At 44.0% G+C, this 17,617-nt stretch overlaps 1 protein-coding gene across 3 annotated transcripts in view; it reads left to right on the top strand.

The window, feature by feature from the left end:
* Positions 1-17,617, top strand: part of LOC141139850 (probable cation-transporting ATPase 13A5) — a 356,120-nt gene that overhangs the window by 180,941 nt on the left and 157,562 nt on the right. For all 3 annotated transcript variants that reach the window (XM_073626380.1, XM_073626382.1, XM_073626381.1), the window contains exon 17: positions 13,878-13,992. In XM_073626380.1, the coding sequence (XP_073482481.1) occupies positions 13,878-13,992 (115 nt within the window). The remainder of the gene's footprint in view (positions 1-13,877; positions 13,993-17,617) is intronic.

Here is a 17,617-nt window from a genome sequence, read left to right on the forward strand (position 1 = left end):
GCAAAGACCTTCACCTGCTGTTCCAAATCTTCCTCTATGGAGATTGGAAACACCCTGACAAGATGCTTGTTCCTCCCAGGCACATATTAGCCTTATTAAATGTCTAGAAGCCATCTACAGAACTCTGTTCTCACTGCCTGACCCAGCTTTTCACCCCATCTTGGTTATGACTTTACTTTTCCAAACCTTAGCTTTCTGATCAAAGTCCCTTAAAAGAGATCTTAGCACTGTTTTGAGGTTGAATGTTTGGAGCAAATGATGGTAGATTTAAAGCAGAACTTTACCCTGCCCATCACGTTTGTGTGTGTATATATGTATATATGTGTATATATATATATATATATATATATATATATATATATATATATATACACACATATATACGCAGTATCTCACAAAAGTACATGAGTACATCCCTCACATAGTAGTAAGAGTACTTGCAAAAATGTCCAAATTGGGCCCAAAGTGTCAATATTTTGTGTGGCCACCATTATTTTCCAGCACTGCCTTAACCCTCTTGGGCATGGAGTTCACCAGAGCTTCACAGGTTGCCACTGGAGTCCTCTTCCACTCCTCCATGATGACATCACGGAGCTGATGGATGTTAGAGACCTTGAGCTCCTCCACCTTCCGTTTGAGGATGCCCCACAGATGCTCAATAGGGTTTAGATCTGAAGACATGCTTGGCCAGTCCATCACCTTTACCCTCAGCTTCTTTAGCAAGGCAGTGGTACTACTTTATAATGTAGCAAAGTGTAATTTCATCAGTGTTGTCACCATGCCACATCATCAGGGGAGTCTGTCTATTTGTTCATGGTTTTGCAGCCATGCCTTGGCTTCATCGTGGGGCAGCTGCACAACCTAGAAGAGACAGCCAAAACCCTCTGGGGATGTCAAAAGAAGATGGTGGCAAAGGACTAGATGTCCTGCAGCAAAGTGACAAATCTCTAAAGAACATCACTGGATCACCAGGCATGTGTATTTTTTTTTTGCACAACCAAACTGTACAGGTTAAGCTGGATACACACTATAAAATTTTTTGTACATTTTTTCCTTCAGATTTGCCAAAACCACATAATATGAGGTCAAACCTTAAGAGCTTTAATTTGTATGTAATCAGGCACGCCCTTGCACTTCATGGTTTTGGTAAATCTAAAGGAAAGCAGACAACAAAAGTTGTATATTGTGTATGGGGTCTAAGAGGGGAGGAGGAAAGGGGAGGCTTACATTCTTTAAGTTACAGTTGTGACTGGCTGGAGGCCAAAAAATGCTAAACCACCAGTACGCCATATTCAAAAATACAAACAGGACACTTATCACTCTCCCATAAAAGCAATGTTTTAAGGCCACTGATGACCAAGGACAGTCACTACTGCATAAGGAAGAGGTCCACAGTGGATTCAAAATGCCATTGTTCATGGGTGAAAAAAGTCCTTGTTCCTTTTTAACCACTTGACGGAGGGACGTGGCGTGGTGACCCGAGCTCTAAGATGGACGCTTAATCCACGCGCTCCGCTCTGCGCTCATCCGAGCCCACTACCGCCCTAGCAGCTATAAAACACCTCCATCCATCTCCGGAACAGCCGCAGGATGACCCGGCACAGTAAAGAGGCATTGCCGACGAATAAACTGCCCAAATTCTTCCCCGCGATTCCCAGACCACAGCAAAATGGCGCCAGTGGCCACTCCTTGCAGCACTACGAGCGTGCTGAGAACACTGTGGCGGGCCGCGGTGAGCACAATATTAACAGGGCACAAACAGAGGGTCACAGCAGCACCTCCTCCAGCGCCTCCAGGCCGACCACTCGGAGCCCAGTCAAATCAAAAGCTTGCAAACACTCTCTACCCAGAGATCCAGCAGCACCAGACATGGAGGTGAGTGGATCCCAGACATCCAAATGAATAACCTCAGTGCCAGACCCCATATCAGCTTTTCCCACTACAGGGACAGCCTGTGTCAGACACCATGCTGAAGGATATGATGCTGTCACTCAGAGCATCCCTGAAGGCTGACTTAGTGTCCAGTGTGAAACAGTGCCAAGTGGAAGTGCAAGTTTTAGGAGAAAGGGTAGATCATATGGAACACACCATGGGGGAATACTCTGCATTCTTTAATACTCTAGTAGACTCTCACAATGCACAAAATGAAGAAATTACATGGTTAAAAGACAAGATTTGTGACCTAGAAGACAGATCCAGGAGAAATAACATCAAAATCAGGGGCATCCCTGAGTCTGTGCCACCCCATCAACTGCAACAATTTGTACTGAGCCTATTCTCCTCCTTAGCACCAGCACTCTCAGCACAAGATCTAACGATCGATCGGATCCACAGATTGCCAAAACCATCTTTTCTGGCTGCTGATGTGCCCAGGGATGTCCTCTTAAGAGTACATTTTTACCACGTGAAGGAATTGCTGATGACATCATTCAGGAAAGCTGAGCAACTATCAGATGTATATGCGACAATTCAGTTCCTACCTGATCTATCCAGACACACCCTTTAACTCCGCCGCAACCTAGCAACCATCGTCAAAGCATTGAGAAACCATAGGATTCTACACAAGTGGAAATACCCTGCTACATTCTCCACTAACCATAATGGAGCAACAACCACGCCGACAACACTAGAAGAGGGTCTAACCGCCCTGGCCAATGGGGCATACTTCCTGAATCGAGATCCGCTCCAACCCAGCTGAAACCCACGATGACAGTGGAACCAGAATGGCAGGTGGTATCACACAAAAGAGGCCCCAAGAAACACGGCGGTGGACCCTAACTTTCTGTATATTACACAAACCCTCACAACCCCCCGGTTAGAGGAAAGTTATACATACCTTCCACTAATTTGGTTACATTCATGTTCAACTTACTACTGTATGTCCTGTTTTGTTCTTCTCTTCCTTTATGTGGTACACAGCAAATTACAAATCCTAATCCAACCATATACCCACCATTCTTCGGCGGTCAAACAAGACATCCTAAACAACTCGCCAACAATGGACTCAACCACCACCTGAAGATGACAACCAGTACAACAAAGTACGCATTCAACTACTACAAATCCGCCATAAAAGTGAGTAGGATCGCTACATCACCAAACATACCCCTAATCTTACAACATGGCCTTTACTTGCCTCTCACTTAATGCCAGGGGCCTAAATCACCCAGCCAAGCATTTTCCATCTGGAAGAAAGCATGCAAGCACAAAGCCAACATACTTAGCATCCAGGAAACACACTTCCAAACTTCTAACATACCCCAATGCTCACACAAAGACTACTCCCACATATATATATAGCTTGTACCCAAGAAAAGAAAAAGGAAGTCCTTCTAGCCGTCTGGAACTCTCTTGCTTTCCATCTAAAGTAATCTATCTTGGACCCGGAAGGCAGGTTTATCATTATCACCTGCGAAATCAATGAACAACCATACACATTAGTGGCATTATATGCACCAAATTCCCACCAACTTCGGTTCCTATGAACATTGTTTAAACAAATTATCTCTGTAAAATACGGTCAACTCCTAATTTGTGGAGACTTCAACTTAATAACAAGCCGTCACCTAAACAACAGCTCTAAGGTGAAAGGTCGTAGTACCTCACTACACCAACTGTTTCACTCAGAGGAACTGTACGATGTCTGGAGATGCCAACATGCGAGCGAAAGAGATTACACTTACTTCTCTCCCAGACATCGTACATACTCTCGTATTGACATATTTGTGTCTGATAAATGGCTACTACAAAAGGTATCCTCATCCCAGGATACATGATATAACCTGGTCGGGCCATGCTGCAATCTCTGTTACCATAGCAGAGAAGCATGCCTCCCCCTCTGTTTCCATCTGGCGCTGTAACATTCGATTATTACAATAGTCTACCAGCTCTACTATTATTACTCAACATCTTAAAGACTTCTTTCATATTAATGCAGCCTCTGTTGACAACCCCTACACCCTATGGAATGCTCACAGAGCATTCATGAGAGGTATTCTGATTCAATAAGGCGCTAGGGCAAAAAAAGTTACAACCTCAAACTCAATTTCCTCTTGTCTGACATACATGGATTAGAATCCCAGAACAAACTTGAGTCCAATCAGAATACATCCACCACTCTTAGCGAACTACGAATAACGCTATTCTAACTAGTAGTTAGTTAGCTAACTACGCTAACACAGCAATATGATAAAATTCTCCGCTGTCTAAAAGCAAATTCCTATGCAAACACGAATAGAGCAGGCAAACACCTGGCTAACAGAATAAAACTAGCCCAAACTAAATCTAGAATCACACATCTAATTCACACCACACAACACCACAAAATTACCAACCCCCAGGATATAGCGAACCAATTCGCTGATTACCACGGGCCTTTATATAACCTGAGGGATGACCCAAACACTCCCCAGCCCTCAGGAGAGGACATCAAAAATTTTCTACTGAAATTGAACCTCCCTACCCTCTCAGAGGCACATCTACTTAAACTTAACGTTCCTTTCATAACCAAAGAAATTGAACACACCATAACATCCCTCCCCAATGGGAAATCCCCAGGCCCAGGCGGTTACTCCAACGAATATTTCAAATGTTTTAAAAGTATTTTATCCCTTCACTTACTACAAGTCTACACTAAAGCAGCCCATTCCTCCTCCTTCCCCAAGGAGATGCTAACAGCTTATGTTGTCACCTTGCCTAAGCCAGGAAAAGATACTAGGACACCGGCCAATTTTAGGCCAATATCGCTTCTAAACACAGACATCAAAGTATACGCAAAAATACTAGCCAAACGCCTTACGCATATCATTCCGCCTTTAGTTAAAAGCGACCAGATGGGATTTATAAGGGTTAGACAAACTTCCGATGCTACATGAAGAGTCCTCAATATTGTACACTATGCAGAACAAACTCGAACACCTTCTCTGCTGCTCTCCATTGACGCAGAGACAGCGTTTGACAGAGTACACTGGCAATATATGTCATCAGTATTGTGTAAATTTGGATTTCAAGGTACTATACTCTCTGTAATTCTAGCCTTATACTTGCAACCGTCAGCAGATGTCTACACCTCTGTCCTCCTCTGCAAGCCATTCAACATCACTAAGGGAACTCAACAGGGTTGTCCAATATCACCAACCATCTTCAACCTAATGATTGAACCTCTACCTGAAACAATTCGGGCACATCCTTTAATATCCAGCTTCAAATTCCACTCTACTAAACATGTGATAAGTCTCTTTGCTGATGATGTGATCCTAATTATGACAGACCCAATAAACTCACTTGCCCACCAAACAATTGTCTCAATTTAGCACTATATCATACTACAAGTTCAATTACTCTAAATCCCTAATTCTAGATCTTGGCCTAAGCGTGGCGATCAAACAAAACCTACAACAAAAATTCCCCTTCAAGTGGAGTTCACAAGGAATCCCATATCTGGGAAATTACCTTGACACATAATATATCATCCCTAACTGCTGCCAATTTAAACCCACTAATGGTCAAAGTGAAGGAACAGCTACACCACATCTCACAGCATGAACTTTCTTGAGTAGGGAGACTGGCAGCCTTCAAGATGACCATACTCCCCCAAATTCTTTACATGTTTTGGGCTCTACCCGTCCACATACCAAATCAATACCTCCAAACCCTATTGAGTCTTCTGCGAACCTTTCTATGGAAAAACAAGAGGGCAAGATGCTAACATGCTAACTTGATAAAGCACAAACTAGTCGGCGGAGCAGGGGTAGTAGACATGCGTGATTATTATTGGGCGGTCCATATGGATCAAATTAAATTTTGGTTCAGAGAAAAGGACATTCCACTTGGACAGAAATAGAAGTAGCACTAACCCTTACTTCCAGAACCCTGCTAAACTGTGATTTATGGAAACCCTGGGAAATCTCATTACTGACTGCACCCACTCAAGCATCTATCCTAGCTTGGAGACACCTGCACCAGCAACCGGATACACAAATAAACTTGCAATTATCCAACCACCCCTTACACATTCTGGAAGCTCAGAGTCCCACAATGCCTATTAGATCCCTCTCACAACACGGCATACAGTCTATTAAAGACTTCATGCAAGGTCCTAATCCCAAAATGGTAGAAACAATGATAACTGATATAACTGATATGATATACAAGCTTCCAATAGAACATCATTTCACATGCGCTCGCATTGTTCACTTCCTGACCAAGACTCCCATCCCTAAATTTAGCATATACCCCACAATATGGTCTTTCTATACTTCACCAAATCCATTAGATAGAGGAATTTCCTTCTTTTACAATATCCTCCAAAACAAACATACCTTTCAAAAAAACCACAGCAATCACCAAATGGGAAAAAGACCTCCACTCCACAATTTCTCCCCTACAATGGCAAAGAGCCTTTAGAGCAATTCATCAAGCATCTCATTGCATTATGCACTGGGAAATGACATTGAAAATCACACACAGATGGTACTACATACCATACCAGTTGGCAAAATTCTCAAACTCATCATCGCCTAAGTGTTGGCGAAACTGTGAGCAAATAGGGCACCTACTACACATCCTATGGGAATGCCCCAGCTTAATGAGATATTGGAAACAAGTTTTCAAACTTATATCTTCATTAACGGGCATAATCCCAAACTAGCACTCCTCAACATCGGCATAGATGTTTACCCAAGTTTGGACAGAATTGTAGTTACACACTTCCTACTTGCAGCCCGATCAACCATTGTCAGAAAATGGAAGCCTAATATCTGCCTCAACCTCTCTGAGGTGACCTCTTTGGTACAACAAAATTACACCTATGAACACATACTAGCCCTCAACTCCCTTACCAGTGCAAAATTTGATAAACAATGGGAAACATGGACGAGTAGGAATATGAGCCTACTGTCATATAGCTAGGCCTACTATACAAGACCATCCCATTTATTAAACCATGCCATTTGTTATTGATGAACTCTGCAATATCTGCTCATATCTCCAAAATTCCCTACTGGTAGTCCAACACATACCAATCAGTAAAGATTGTACCAATACCCAACAGTTGCACCAAAAACCTACAATCTGTACTAATTTCTATTAATTTATAGATCCACCATAATGCTTGTGCCATTAACTACTCTACATGAATGCCTAATTGTTTGTACTCCTTGTGTACCATATCTGTATATGTAACAACACCCCGAGTATGAAAGGGGTTAAAGTCATTTAGGACATTCCATACCCAAACACAAAGGCAGCTACTGAACACTCCGATCAGCCAAACCAGGAACCCATACAAATAATTCTCCCCCCAAGTACGCGACAAGATGCTCTGTCTTGAGGTTCAAGCAGGAATCAACTCATTTATTATCACACATGGACAGAACAGATAAAATAACTCAGAGACTCTTTCCCCCCACAATTGGAAAACAGGGCGGGTTAAACTGTCCAATGACAATGGACACACAGTTCAGGTGTGTTCAAACTTTTCATCAGTACACAGTCTTATCAGCAGGGGGCTCCTGGAGGAATCCCCCTCCCTCCATAGAGATAAACATCCTGTGATCCAAGGCAGACAGACACAATAGAACACTGGAATACAGCCCCATCCCAAGCGATCACAGCAAATAGTACACAACAGCATGAGACAACACACAATATATACACACAACATTGTGAAGCAGTCACTATCTATAATATGGCATATACAGGGGGTCCCAGAGTTTTGTGTTTTGGGGGGACATGGACTTGAATCCAAAGTAACATTACTTCTAGGGTCCCCAGGCATACAGCTCACAACGAGCACCGTTCCCCAAGTGCCAGAGCCCATAATCAGTCAGCAAGAGGCTGGCATTCAGTCCCCTACAAAAGCCTCTGTCCCAGGTAGGTCTGTCACAGTATATCCTTTTATACCTTTTATATCTTTATGTATACAGGTTTGTATACCTCTTTTCCTTTGTGTACCTTTTCTAATATATCAATAAAAAAATGATTGATTCAAATGATGGAGGGACGGTGCGGCTCTTGTTGTGGGTGGACGTTGTATGATGGCGCAACCGAACGGCTACTCCCGCATGCCCCTGGGGGCACGAAGCATGGCGATCGCTGTTGTGCCATGTTGCTAGGACACAGTGCGACCCCGATCTCTGTAAAGAGCAGCTGCTGATTGGACACAGCCAGTCACATGTAAACAAGGAAGTGCCGGTAATCTGCGCTCCTCACCTCACACTGACAGAGTGTCTGGCAAGGAGAGCTGATCAGCGGTATCTTCTTGCAGGGGACAGTAAGAGATGTAATCAGGGCACTGATGATCAGTGCCCTGATTACATTAGAGCACCAGAAGTGCCAGCAGTCAGTGCTGGAACTATCAGTGATGGAACTATCCATCAGGCCAGTTTAGCAACTGTTGCTTTCGTGGTCTGTTTAGGAAGGAAACCTGGCGCCAAATAATACTTTATAAAATAAAACTTAATATATGTATAGCTGCTCCCCAAAAAACTATGGAAAACACTGTGCAATTTGAAAAATGAGTGACGGGGGCGCTGTGTGATTATAATATATACCTTGTCTTAAAGACCATATGACATGGAATAAAGTGACATGTGCAATAGAAGTGCTGCGTGAGGTATCTAATACCTGCCAGAAAAAAATGCTCTAGGATATAAATTGATTTAATATAAAGTGCAACAATATATACCAATGTGACAAAACTTTCTAAAAAAATATTAAGAATAAAACAGTGGTAAAGTCCATAATATGAATTGATGGTAACTTAAATCTTGATGGCAGAAAAGAAATCCTTCACTGTAAACATAAAACACCCTCAGAAGTGCTCAGATATGAAAACTGATCACCAGATGAATATAACCTCTTTAATTAAAAAGACGATTTTATGAACCCTTGGTTAGTGGATGAGATCTCTGTACTGTGTCCTCCTTTCCTCCAAATAATCTCATAAGGAAAACAAAAGGACAATCCATGGCGCAATACTGTTTATTATATAAATCGTATACAAACGACAGGGTGCCTGCTTACATTTGTAGGGACCTTGGCCTGGCACTGAGGATAGCTTGCATGAATTGCAATATGGGAGCTGCTCACCGCTGGGCTCACCGCTGGGCACACGTCCAAGCTGGTGTGCATTCCACTCGTGCTGAGGGAGAAACCAGAAGCTGGAATTCGGAAGTGGCATGACCGGAAGCGCCACAACGTATGTTTTGTAAGGATTACGTCATCAGGGCGCTTCCTGATGACGTAATCCTTACGAAACGTACGCTAAAGGCGCTTCTGGTTACGCCACTTCCAGATCCCAGCTGGTGAGCAGTTTTCATATCTGAGCACTTCTGAGGGTGTTTTATGTTTACAGTGAAGAATTTCTTTTCTGCCATCAAGATTTAAGTCACCATCAATTCATATTATGTTTTATTCTTAATATTTTTTTTAGAAAGATTTGTCACATTGGTATATATATTGTTGCACTTTATATTTCAATCAATTTATATCCTAGAGCTTTTTTTCTGGCAGATATTAGATTCCTCACGCAGCACTTCTATTGCACATGTCACTTTATTCCATGTCATATGGTCTTTAAGATAAGGTATATATTATAATCACACAGCGCCCCCTGTCACTCACTTTTCATGGTCTGTTGCTGTATGAAGTGTGCTGAACCTGTGTTTATGGGCTTGTGGAGGCTTCCCATCCCATCTGCCACATGGGTCTCCTGTCTGTACACATACAGGGGACAGTATGGGTGAAGCCCTGCACTGCTGAACCTGTATCTAAGAAGCGTCTGCTCCACATGGCCTTTTCGGAACAGCATGTCCTTGGGCCTACACTAAATGCCATTATTAAGGATGCTAATAGTGGCAGTAGTATCCACCTTCCTCAGTGGAAAAAGCCTAATGCCGCGTACACACGGTCGGACTTTTCGTCTACAAAAGTCCAACGGACGCTGACGGACTAAAGCTGGCTGGTAATCCGATCGTGTGTGGGCTTCTCCGGACTTTCAACGGACTTTTTTAGCCTCAAATCCGACGGACTTTAGATTTGAAACATGCTTCAAATCTTTACGTCGTAAGTACGACGGACCCCGAAATCCGCTCGTCTGTGTGCTAGTCCGACGGACAAAAACCCATGCTAGGGCAGCTATTGGCTACTGGCTATGAACTTCCTTATTTTAGTCCGGTGTACGTCATCACGTACGAATCCGTCGGACTTTTGTGTGGTCGTGTGTAGGCAAGTCCGTTCGTAAGAAAGTCTGCCGCAAGTCCGCCGAAGGTACGTCGGAAGTATGTCGGACAGGCTGTCGGACTTTTGTAGACGAAAAGTCCGACCGTGTGTACGCGGCATTAGGCAAAGACTGAAAGTCTTCTCCCTCTTTTGGTAAAGAAACAACCTTTTTGTTTCTCTGCTCCTGCTTCAGGATTGACCAACTCATTACCAACTCATCAATGGAGTGTTCTTGTCTAATTCTGCACACAGCACTGGCCAGAGTGTGTTTTCCACAAGAGAAGTTTCACACTGCCCAATCTCAAATTAAAATTCTCTAGTCCAAGATCATCTGACTCTGTTCTTTTGCATGCCAGTCTTGGGTCTGATGGTAGCCTCCTTTGAGGCATTCTTTTTTGCCCAGTTTCACTCCAGACTCGTACAACACAATATTCTGTTATTATGGGACAATTCAGTCCAGTCTCTGAACAGACTAATTTGGTTGACACTAAGGGTCAGGATTTCCTTAGCTTGGTAGCTCAGGAATCTGACTCTGATACTGGGGAACTCCTTCCTTCCTTCCTTCCTATTTACTGAAGATCTTTACAATGAATGCCAACATGCAGGGAACTAGGAACTATTGGTTTCTGTGCAGGGGACTTGGTTATCACAAAAGTGTAACTCCTGATCAACATGGACCTTTAGGTTTTCAGCTGTCTCTGCAGCATCGGACCATCCTTCTGGTAGGTCATTTGATTTGGATTAAAGGGGTTGTAAAGGTAAAAGTTTTTTCACCTTAATGCATTCTAAACATCTGACAATACCGGCCCCCCCAGCCCCCCATTTTACTTACCTGACCCCTTGAAAGTCCCGCGCTTACTCCCGACAACCTCTTCGCCACTCAGCCTGGCTGTTGATTGGTCACAGTGGATGGATTGAAAGCAGCGCAGCCATTGGCTCGCGCTGCTGTCAATCACATCCAATGACGCGGCGTGTCGGGGGGCGGGGCCGAGTGATACAGTGAGCGGCTATGGCCGCTGGCTGTATCACGGGAGCACGCCCGCAAGCACTCAACACCATGCGAGAGAGCTCGCATGAAAGTGTTGAGTCCTTGCGGGGGGGAACAAAGACAGCCGCAGAGGGACCCCAGAAGACCACGTTTGGGGCCACTCTGTGCAAAATGAGCTGCACAGTGGAGGTAAGTATAACATGTTTGTTATTTAAAAAAAAAAAAAAATTAACTTTAGTGTTCCTTTAAGTCCCACAACACCAGGACAGTGGCTTACATCATGGAGGAGTCAGAACTCTTGCTGTGACAAAAGCTATACAACAAATCCTCTCCTGGGCAGAACTTCATGCTCCAGCCTCCACCATGTTTATTCCAGGTATGGACAACTGGCAGGCAGACTTCCCTAGCTGGTAGCTCCTAGGATAGAGAGCAGTGCCCACACACAAGCGGGGAACACCAGATGTGGACCTCCTGGCCTATAGGTTCAACAGCACACAGGACAGGTTTATAGCCAGATACACAGATCCTGTAGTAGAAGAATTGGATGCTCTGCTGGCTCTATGGGATCCGTAACCCTAAAATATGCCTTTCTTCTCTTAAAACTTCTTTCTCATTTGCTTTTCATGATCAATATGGAGAACATTACAGTAATCCTCATTGCTCTGGATTGACCCTGGCAGATGTGGCATGTCCTCCTGGTAAGAATCCTGGTGGAGACTTTGTGGACTCTGCAAGACAGTCAAGATATTCTTTCTCAAGGAATTATATATCATTCTGCTTTATGGTGGCTGGCTTTTGGAGACAAAGGCATTTCTGAATCTGTCATACTTGTAATGTTAAAGTTAGGAAGCCTACCTCATGCAGGGTCTATCATCAGATGTAGAAGACATACATTACTTGGTGTGAGTCACAGAGTTTTCACTTTAGGAGTTTATCCATGGAACGAATCCCCTTTTCCCTGCAGCTGTGCAGCTGGGTGTGAACCAGCATCTGGCTCTCAATACTCTCAGTGGTTAGTTTTCAGCCTCTTCTGTTTTGTGTCAGGGATTCTATGATTGAGACCTTTTACAGGGAGTCTCTTATGTAGCTCCAATGTTTGCTCCTCTGTGGGTCTTTCTGCACTTCAGAATTTACTGTTTGAACCCATCAGAGACATTCTGTCCCATACCTGAACCCAAGATAAAAAGGATGGTCTCTTGCACAGTTCCTATTCAAGTAACCTTGGCAGTTGAGATGGGGTCTGCAAGGGCGCAGTGGAATGGAAGGGCACCAGTGCCAGGTAGCTGAAACTGAAGACTGGAACTTGGGAGTGGTGGTATCAGACAAGCAAAAATATATTGAGTAGGGCACCTAGAATACAAGTTCATTTGTGAGCAGAATCAAGTCACAAGCTGGATTCTGTAAGGGCTGAGTAGGAAAACATCAAATTGTAGGCAAAATCAAGGTCAGGAACAAGTTAGGGTTAGCAATGTGCAGGCAACTAAGTACAGAGTCAAAAATGCAGACTGAGGTCAATAACAGAGATGAACGGCATACATAGGCAAACAAGGATAATCCAGAAGCAGGTCAGAAGAAGCTGTGTCAATAACAATGTCAAGCATAAGGTTTAGGATAAGCAATTGCAGGAACCCAGATATAAAAATCATTCAGCAATGGTCCTATGCAGAGCTCAGGTTTAAATGGCCCACTTGGTGTCAGTATCTGTGGTGGACGTGCCTGCATGCTTGCACGTAAAGTATGTGTGTGTGCAAAGTCACACGTCCAGTTAGGTTTCTGTGCAGTAAACATGTGCATTGTGCATGATTATGCACATGCACATTAGCCTGGTGGCTGGTGCGATGTTCCTTACACATTCCTTTCTCTACTCTTACTGCCAAGTTTCTGCCTTTCACTTAAATGAGGACATTGCTCTTCCTTCCCCATGTCTGGCTTCATTTCACCCAAAGGAATTTTCCCTGCACTGTCTAGAAGTGATTTGGGCTGTGAGAATCTAGCTCTAAGCTATTGTTTCAAGAAGATGAATTCTCTTTTATCATCCTGGATGAACATGGAAGGGTGCTTCAGCTTCCCATTCTACCATTTTTACTTGGATCAGGCAGATCATTATTCCACCTTTCACTGTATGCTGTCTACTAGATCTGTGAATGCTTCTTGTTTGTTTTCAGCATGAAGAAAATGTTTTTTTTTTAGATATGCAGGGGTATCCTCTGTTCTTCTGTTTACCCATTCTCTAAGTTCTACCAACTGGATGTTGAGGCCTCAGCTGATATAAGGTGTAGGGTCCTTCAGGCAGTTCTTTGAGTTGCAGACAGTCCACAGTTCTCTATTGTTTTTCTTGGGCCTGTTGGTGTGCATTCGCTGTGTTGTACTACTTTTGGATGTCTCAAACATAAAAGACTTTGTGTGTCCCTCAATGGACTTCACAAAAGGGTTTTATGGTGAGTACAAATATCATTTTTTTTACTGGAAAAAATAAAATAACAGAATTTGATGGTTCACTAGGACAAACTTATAGCACAGCATACTCATATGTGCCAAAACCTCGGCTTTCTTTTATGATAGAAAACACAGGGAGATGCTTAGCCAGAATGTTTTTTAGGTAAAATTTCTTTAAATAAAAAATCTACTTTCAACTGTGGATGATTTTATATTTTATATTTTTAAACAGTGCCAATCAATTTCTTATATGTACTCAACCAGTATACAGTGCAAGGTTTCCGTGTCATAGGGATGGCATATAAAAACTTAGATATAAATGAGGATGAAGTAGAGATGTTAAAAAGGTAAGTACTGTTTAAGTTAATACATATTAAGTGCTTTGTCGTATTACAAGAAATGTTGATTGCCACCTTTTGACCACAGTTGTATTTCATAGATGGAAGAACTTCATAGCAATAAACTATTACTAGACTATGTGCCCCTTGCATGATGTTAGAGATAGTGGTAAGCAAACGTATTTGCATGGATTTAAATAACACTGGTGCATCATTTTTAAAATTCATGAAACAGAACCATTTTGTTCCCTAAAAAAAATTAAAAAATAGTGCATCATAGCTGGCCTCATTAGATTCATGAACCTGGAACATAGGGCATACCAGCTGCTACCCCTAAACCAAGAGAGTGAGCAAACGTGCATCCATATTGATGTTATCTGATACTGTCATTAGCATTTGACCAGCCTGGTAAGGAAGAACAGCTTGTCTTCCTCCTGTAGTTGGCTACACTATTGGGCCTCTTATAGTGATTCTCATGATTAACAAATCAGAGTAAGGGAATCTTCTAGACCATGACTCTCAATAGAAGCAGATATGTCAGTTTTCGCATATTATTAAATTGACGACAAGGGATGGAAAAGACAGGGCAAAAACTATGATTTACTTTTTTGTTTTCTTTTTGAAAACTTGGGCATGTACTCTATTTTGATTTTGAGAGGGTGGGGGATACAAACATTTCCTCTTGCAAAAGCAATCTAATTTTCATGGAAGTACAGAGTGGTAATAATAAAGCATGGGAAACATTTGTGCTAACTAGGGATATTACCCTACATACATTGTCTGCCAAGCTGCTATGTCTGAGAGAAAGGGAGTGGACATACTGGGTTTTGTAAAATAATTATTTTTAATAATAATAATGGTGGGTTGGAATAAAAAACAGAACAAGTAAACTGCCTACATAGCTGTAATAACTGTAAATTGACCTGCATTACACCTTCATGTGCTAATTGCAGAAGCTCAGGCTGCCAAATTGTTTATTATCAATCAATTAAAAATGGTGTAGCATCCAGGCACTGACCATCTCATATTTAATAAAAAGGCATGACAGAAATGATCATATTCAGGTGATTTTGAAAAGTACAGTTCACAGAATCACATTTTCATATCTACAAGATTTGCTTCTGAACAGACCATCCACTAAGTCATGGGTGCTCAACCTGTGGCCCGGCAGATGTTGCAGAACTACAAGTTCCATGAGGCATTGCAAGGCTGAGAGTTAGCATGACTCCCAAAGGCAGAGGCATGATGGGACTTGTAGTTTTGCAACTGCTGGAGGGTCACCGGTTGAGCCCCCGTGCACTAAGTCAATGTTTCTCAACTCCAGTCCTCAAGTACCCCCAACAGGTCATGTTTTCAGGCTTTCCATGTTGCTCTGTCACATATGTGATGTATCAACCTTCATTACTGATAAGTGTAAAATACATGGAATCCACAAAAGAAATACAAATTTATGAATAAAAATTTAAAATAAAATAAAGTGTCCATAAAGTGAAGAAAAGAAAGTGTCCTTCAATTCTCAACAGGTGCAACAACCCAGTGCTCCCCAAAGGATAGACAGGGCAATATATCCTCTTACCAGATGATTAGACCGGTCAAGGTCTGTAAGCGCTTCAGTGAGTAAGTCTTGTTCAGCCTGCTTACTGGATGCCAATGATATGAGTCACTGCATATATTATCCTTTAGGGAACCTCAGACCTGGTAAAATGATATGCCAATGGAAGAGGAAAAGACTCATTCAATTAAAAGCACATGAGTTTATTAAAAGGTCTACTTACAGCAGAAAAATATTCACAGGCATTTGGAACCAAACAATTGTCCTACACCCTCCGCGGGCATCACGATGTCACCGCTATTCCTTGCCTTGCCACAGGTGATTTAATCAGTTTCACTGCCTTATTAGGCTGGGTTCACACTGATGCGACACAACAGCCCTCCTACTTTGGATCCAACTTTGCCCTGCAACTTGAAGCCGACATGTGTCCGCCTTTCAATGAATGGGGATCCGACTCGGATCCCCGCCAATACCAGGCACTGTGTTTGGTATGAATCTTGAGGGGGAACTCCATGCCAAATTTTAAATAAAAAACCGGCATGGGTTCCCCCTCCAGGGGCATACCAGGCCCTTGGGTCTGGTATGGATTCTAAGGGGAACCCTCTACGCAGAAAAAAACGGCGTGGGGGTCCCCCCAAATCCATACCAGACCCTTATCCAAGCACGCAGCCCGGCCGGTCAGGAAAGGGGGTGGGGATGAGCGAGCGCCCCCCCCTCCTGAACCATACCGGGCCGCATGCCCTCAACATGGGTGGTGGGTGCTTTGGGACAGGGGGGCGCCCTGCGCCCCCCACCCCAAAGCACTTTCTCCCCATGTTGATGAGGACAAGGGCCTCTTCCCGACAACTCTGGCTGTTGGTTGTTGGGGTCTGTTTGCGGGGGGCTTATCGGAATCCGGGAGCCCCCTTTAATAAGGGGGCCCCCCACCCTATGTGAATGAGTATGGGGTACATTGTACCCCTACCCATTCACCTAGGAAAAAAGTTTCAATAAAAAAACACACTAGACAGGTTTTTAAAATAATTTATTAGGCAGCTCCGGGGGTCTTCTTCTGACTTCGGGGGTCCTTCTTCTCTGCGCTCTCCGGCTTCTTCTCCACGCTCTCCGGTTCTTCTCCCACTCTCCGGTATCTTCTGCTGGGCTCCTCTGCTATCTCCTCTCTTTTGCCGGCTCTTTTGCTAGCGGTGGCCCAGTCTTCTCCACCGTCTTTGTCCCTCTTCTCTTCTTCCAATGTTGACATGACGCTCTCTCCCACTGTAATGCCGTGTGCGCGGTCCTCAATGACTTATATAGGGATGGGGCGTGGTCACTGGGTGATGTCACCCGGTGACCCCGCCCCTTATTACGTCACAGTCCCATCATGCCCCGGGACTGTGACGTAATAAGGGGCGGGGTCACCGGGTGACATCACCCAGTGACCACACCCCATCCCTATATAAGTCATTGCAGACCGCACACACGGCATTACAGTGGGAGAGAGCATCATGTCATCATCGGAAGAAGAGAAGAGGGACGAAGACGGCGGAGAAGACCGGGCCACCGCTAGCAAAAGAGCTGGCAAAAGAGCAGAAGATAGCGGAGGAGCCCGGCAGAAGATACAGGAGAGCGGGAGAAGAACCGGAGAGTGCGGAGAAGAAGCTGGAGAGCGCGGAGAAGAAGGAAGAGACCCCCAAAAGTGGAAGAAGACCCCCGAAGCTGCCTAATAAATTACTTTAAAAACCTGTTGTGTGTTTTTTTATTGACACTTTTTTTCCCTAGGTGAATGGGTAGGGGTACGATGTACCCCATACTCATTCACATAGGGTGGGGGGCCAGGATCTGGGGGCCCCCATATTAAAGGGGGCTCCCGGATTCCGATAAGCCCTCCACCTGCAGACCCTGACAACCAACGGCCAAGGTTGTCGGTAAGAGGCCCTTGTACTGATCAGCATGGGAACAAGATGCTTTGTGGTGGGGAGCACAGGGCGCCCCCATGCCCCAAAGCACCCACCGGCCCATGTTGAGGGCATGCGGCCTGGTACGGTTCAGGAGGGGGGGCGCTCGCTCATCCCCACCCCTTTTCCTGACCAGCTGGGCTGTGTG

This window comes from Aquarana catesbeiana, linkage group LG04 (assembly GCF_042186555.1).
Source record: "Aquarana catesbeiana isolate 2022-GZ linkage group LG04, ASM4218655v1, whole genome shotgun sequence".
Lineage (NCBI taxonomy): Eukaryota > Metazoa > Chordata > Amphibia > Anura > Ranidae > Aquarana > Aquarana catesbeiana.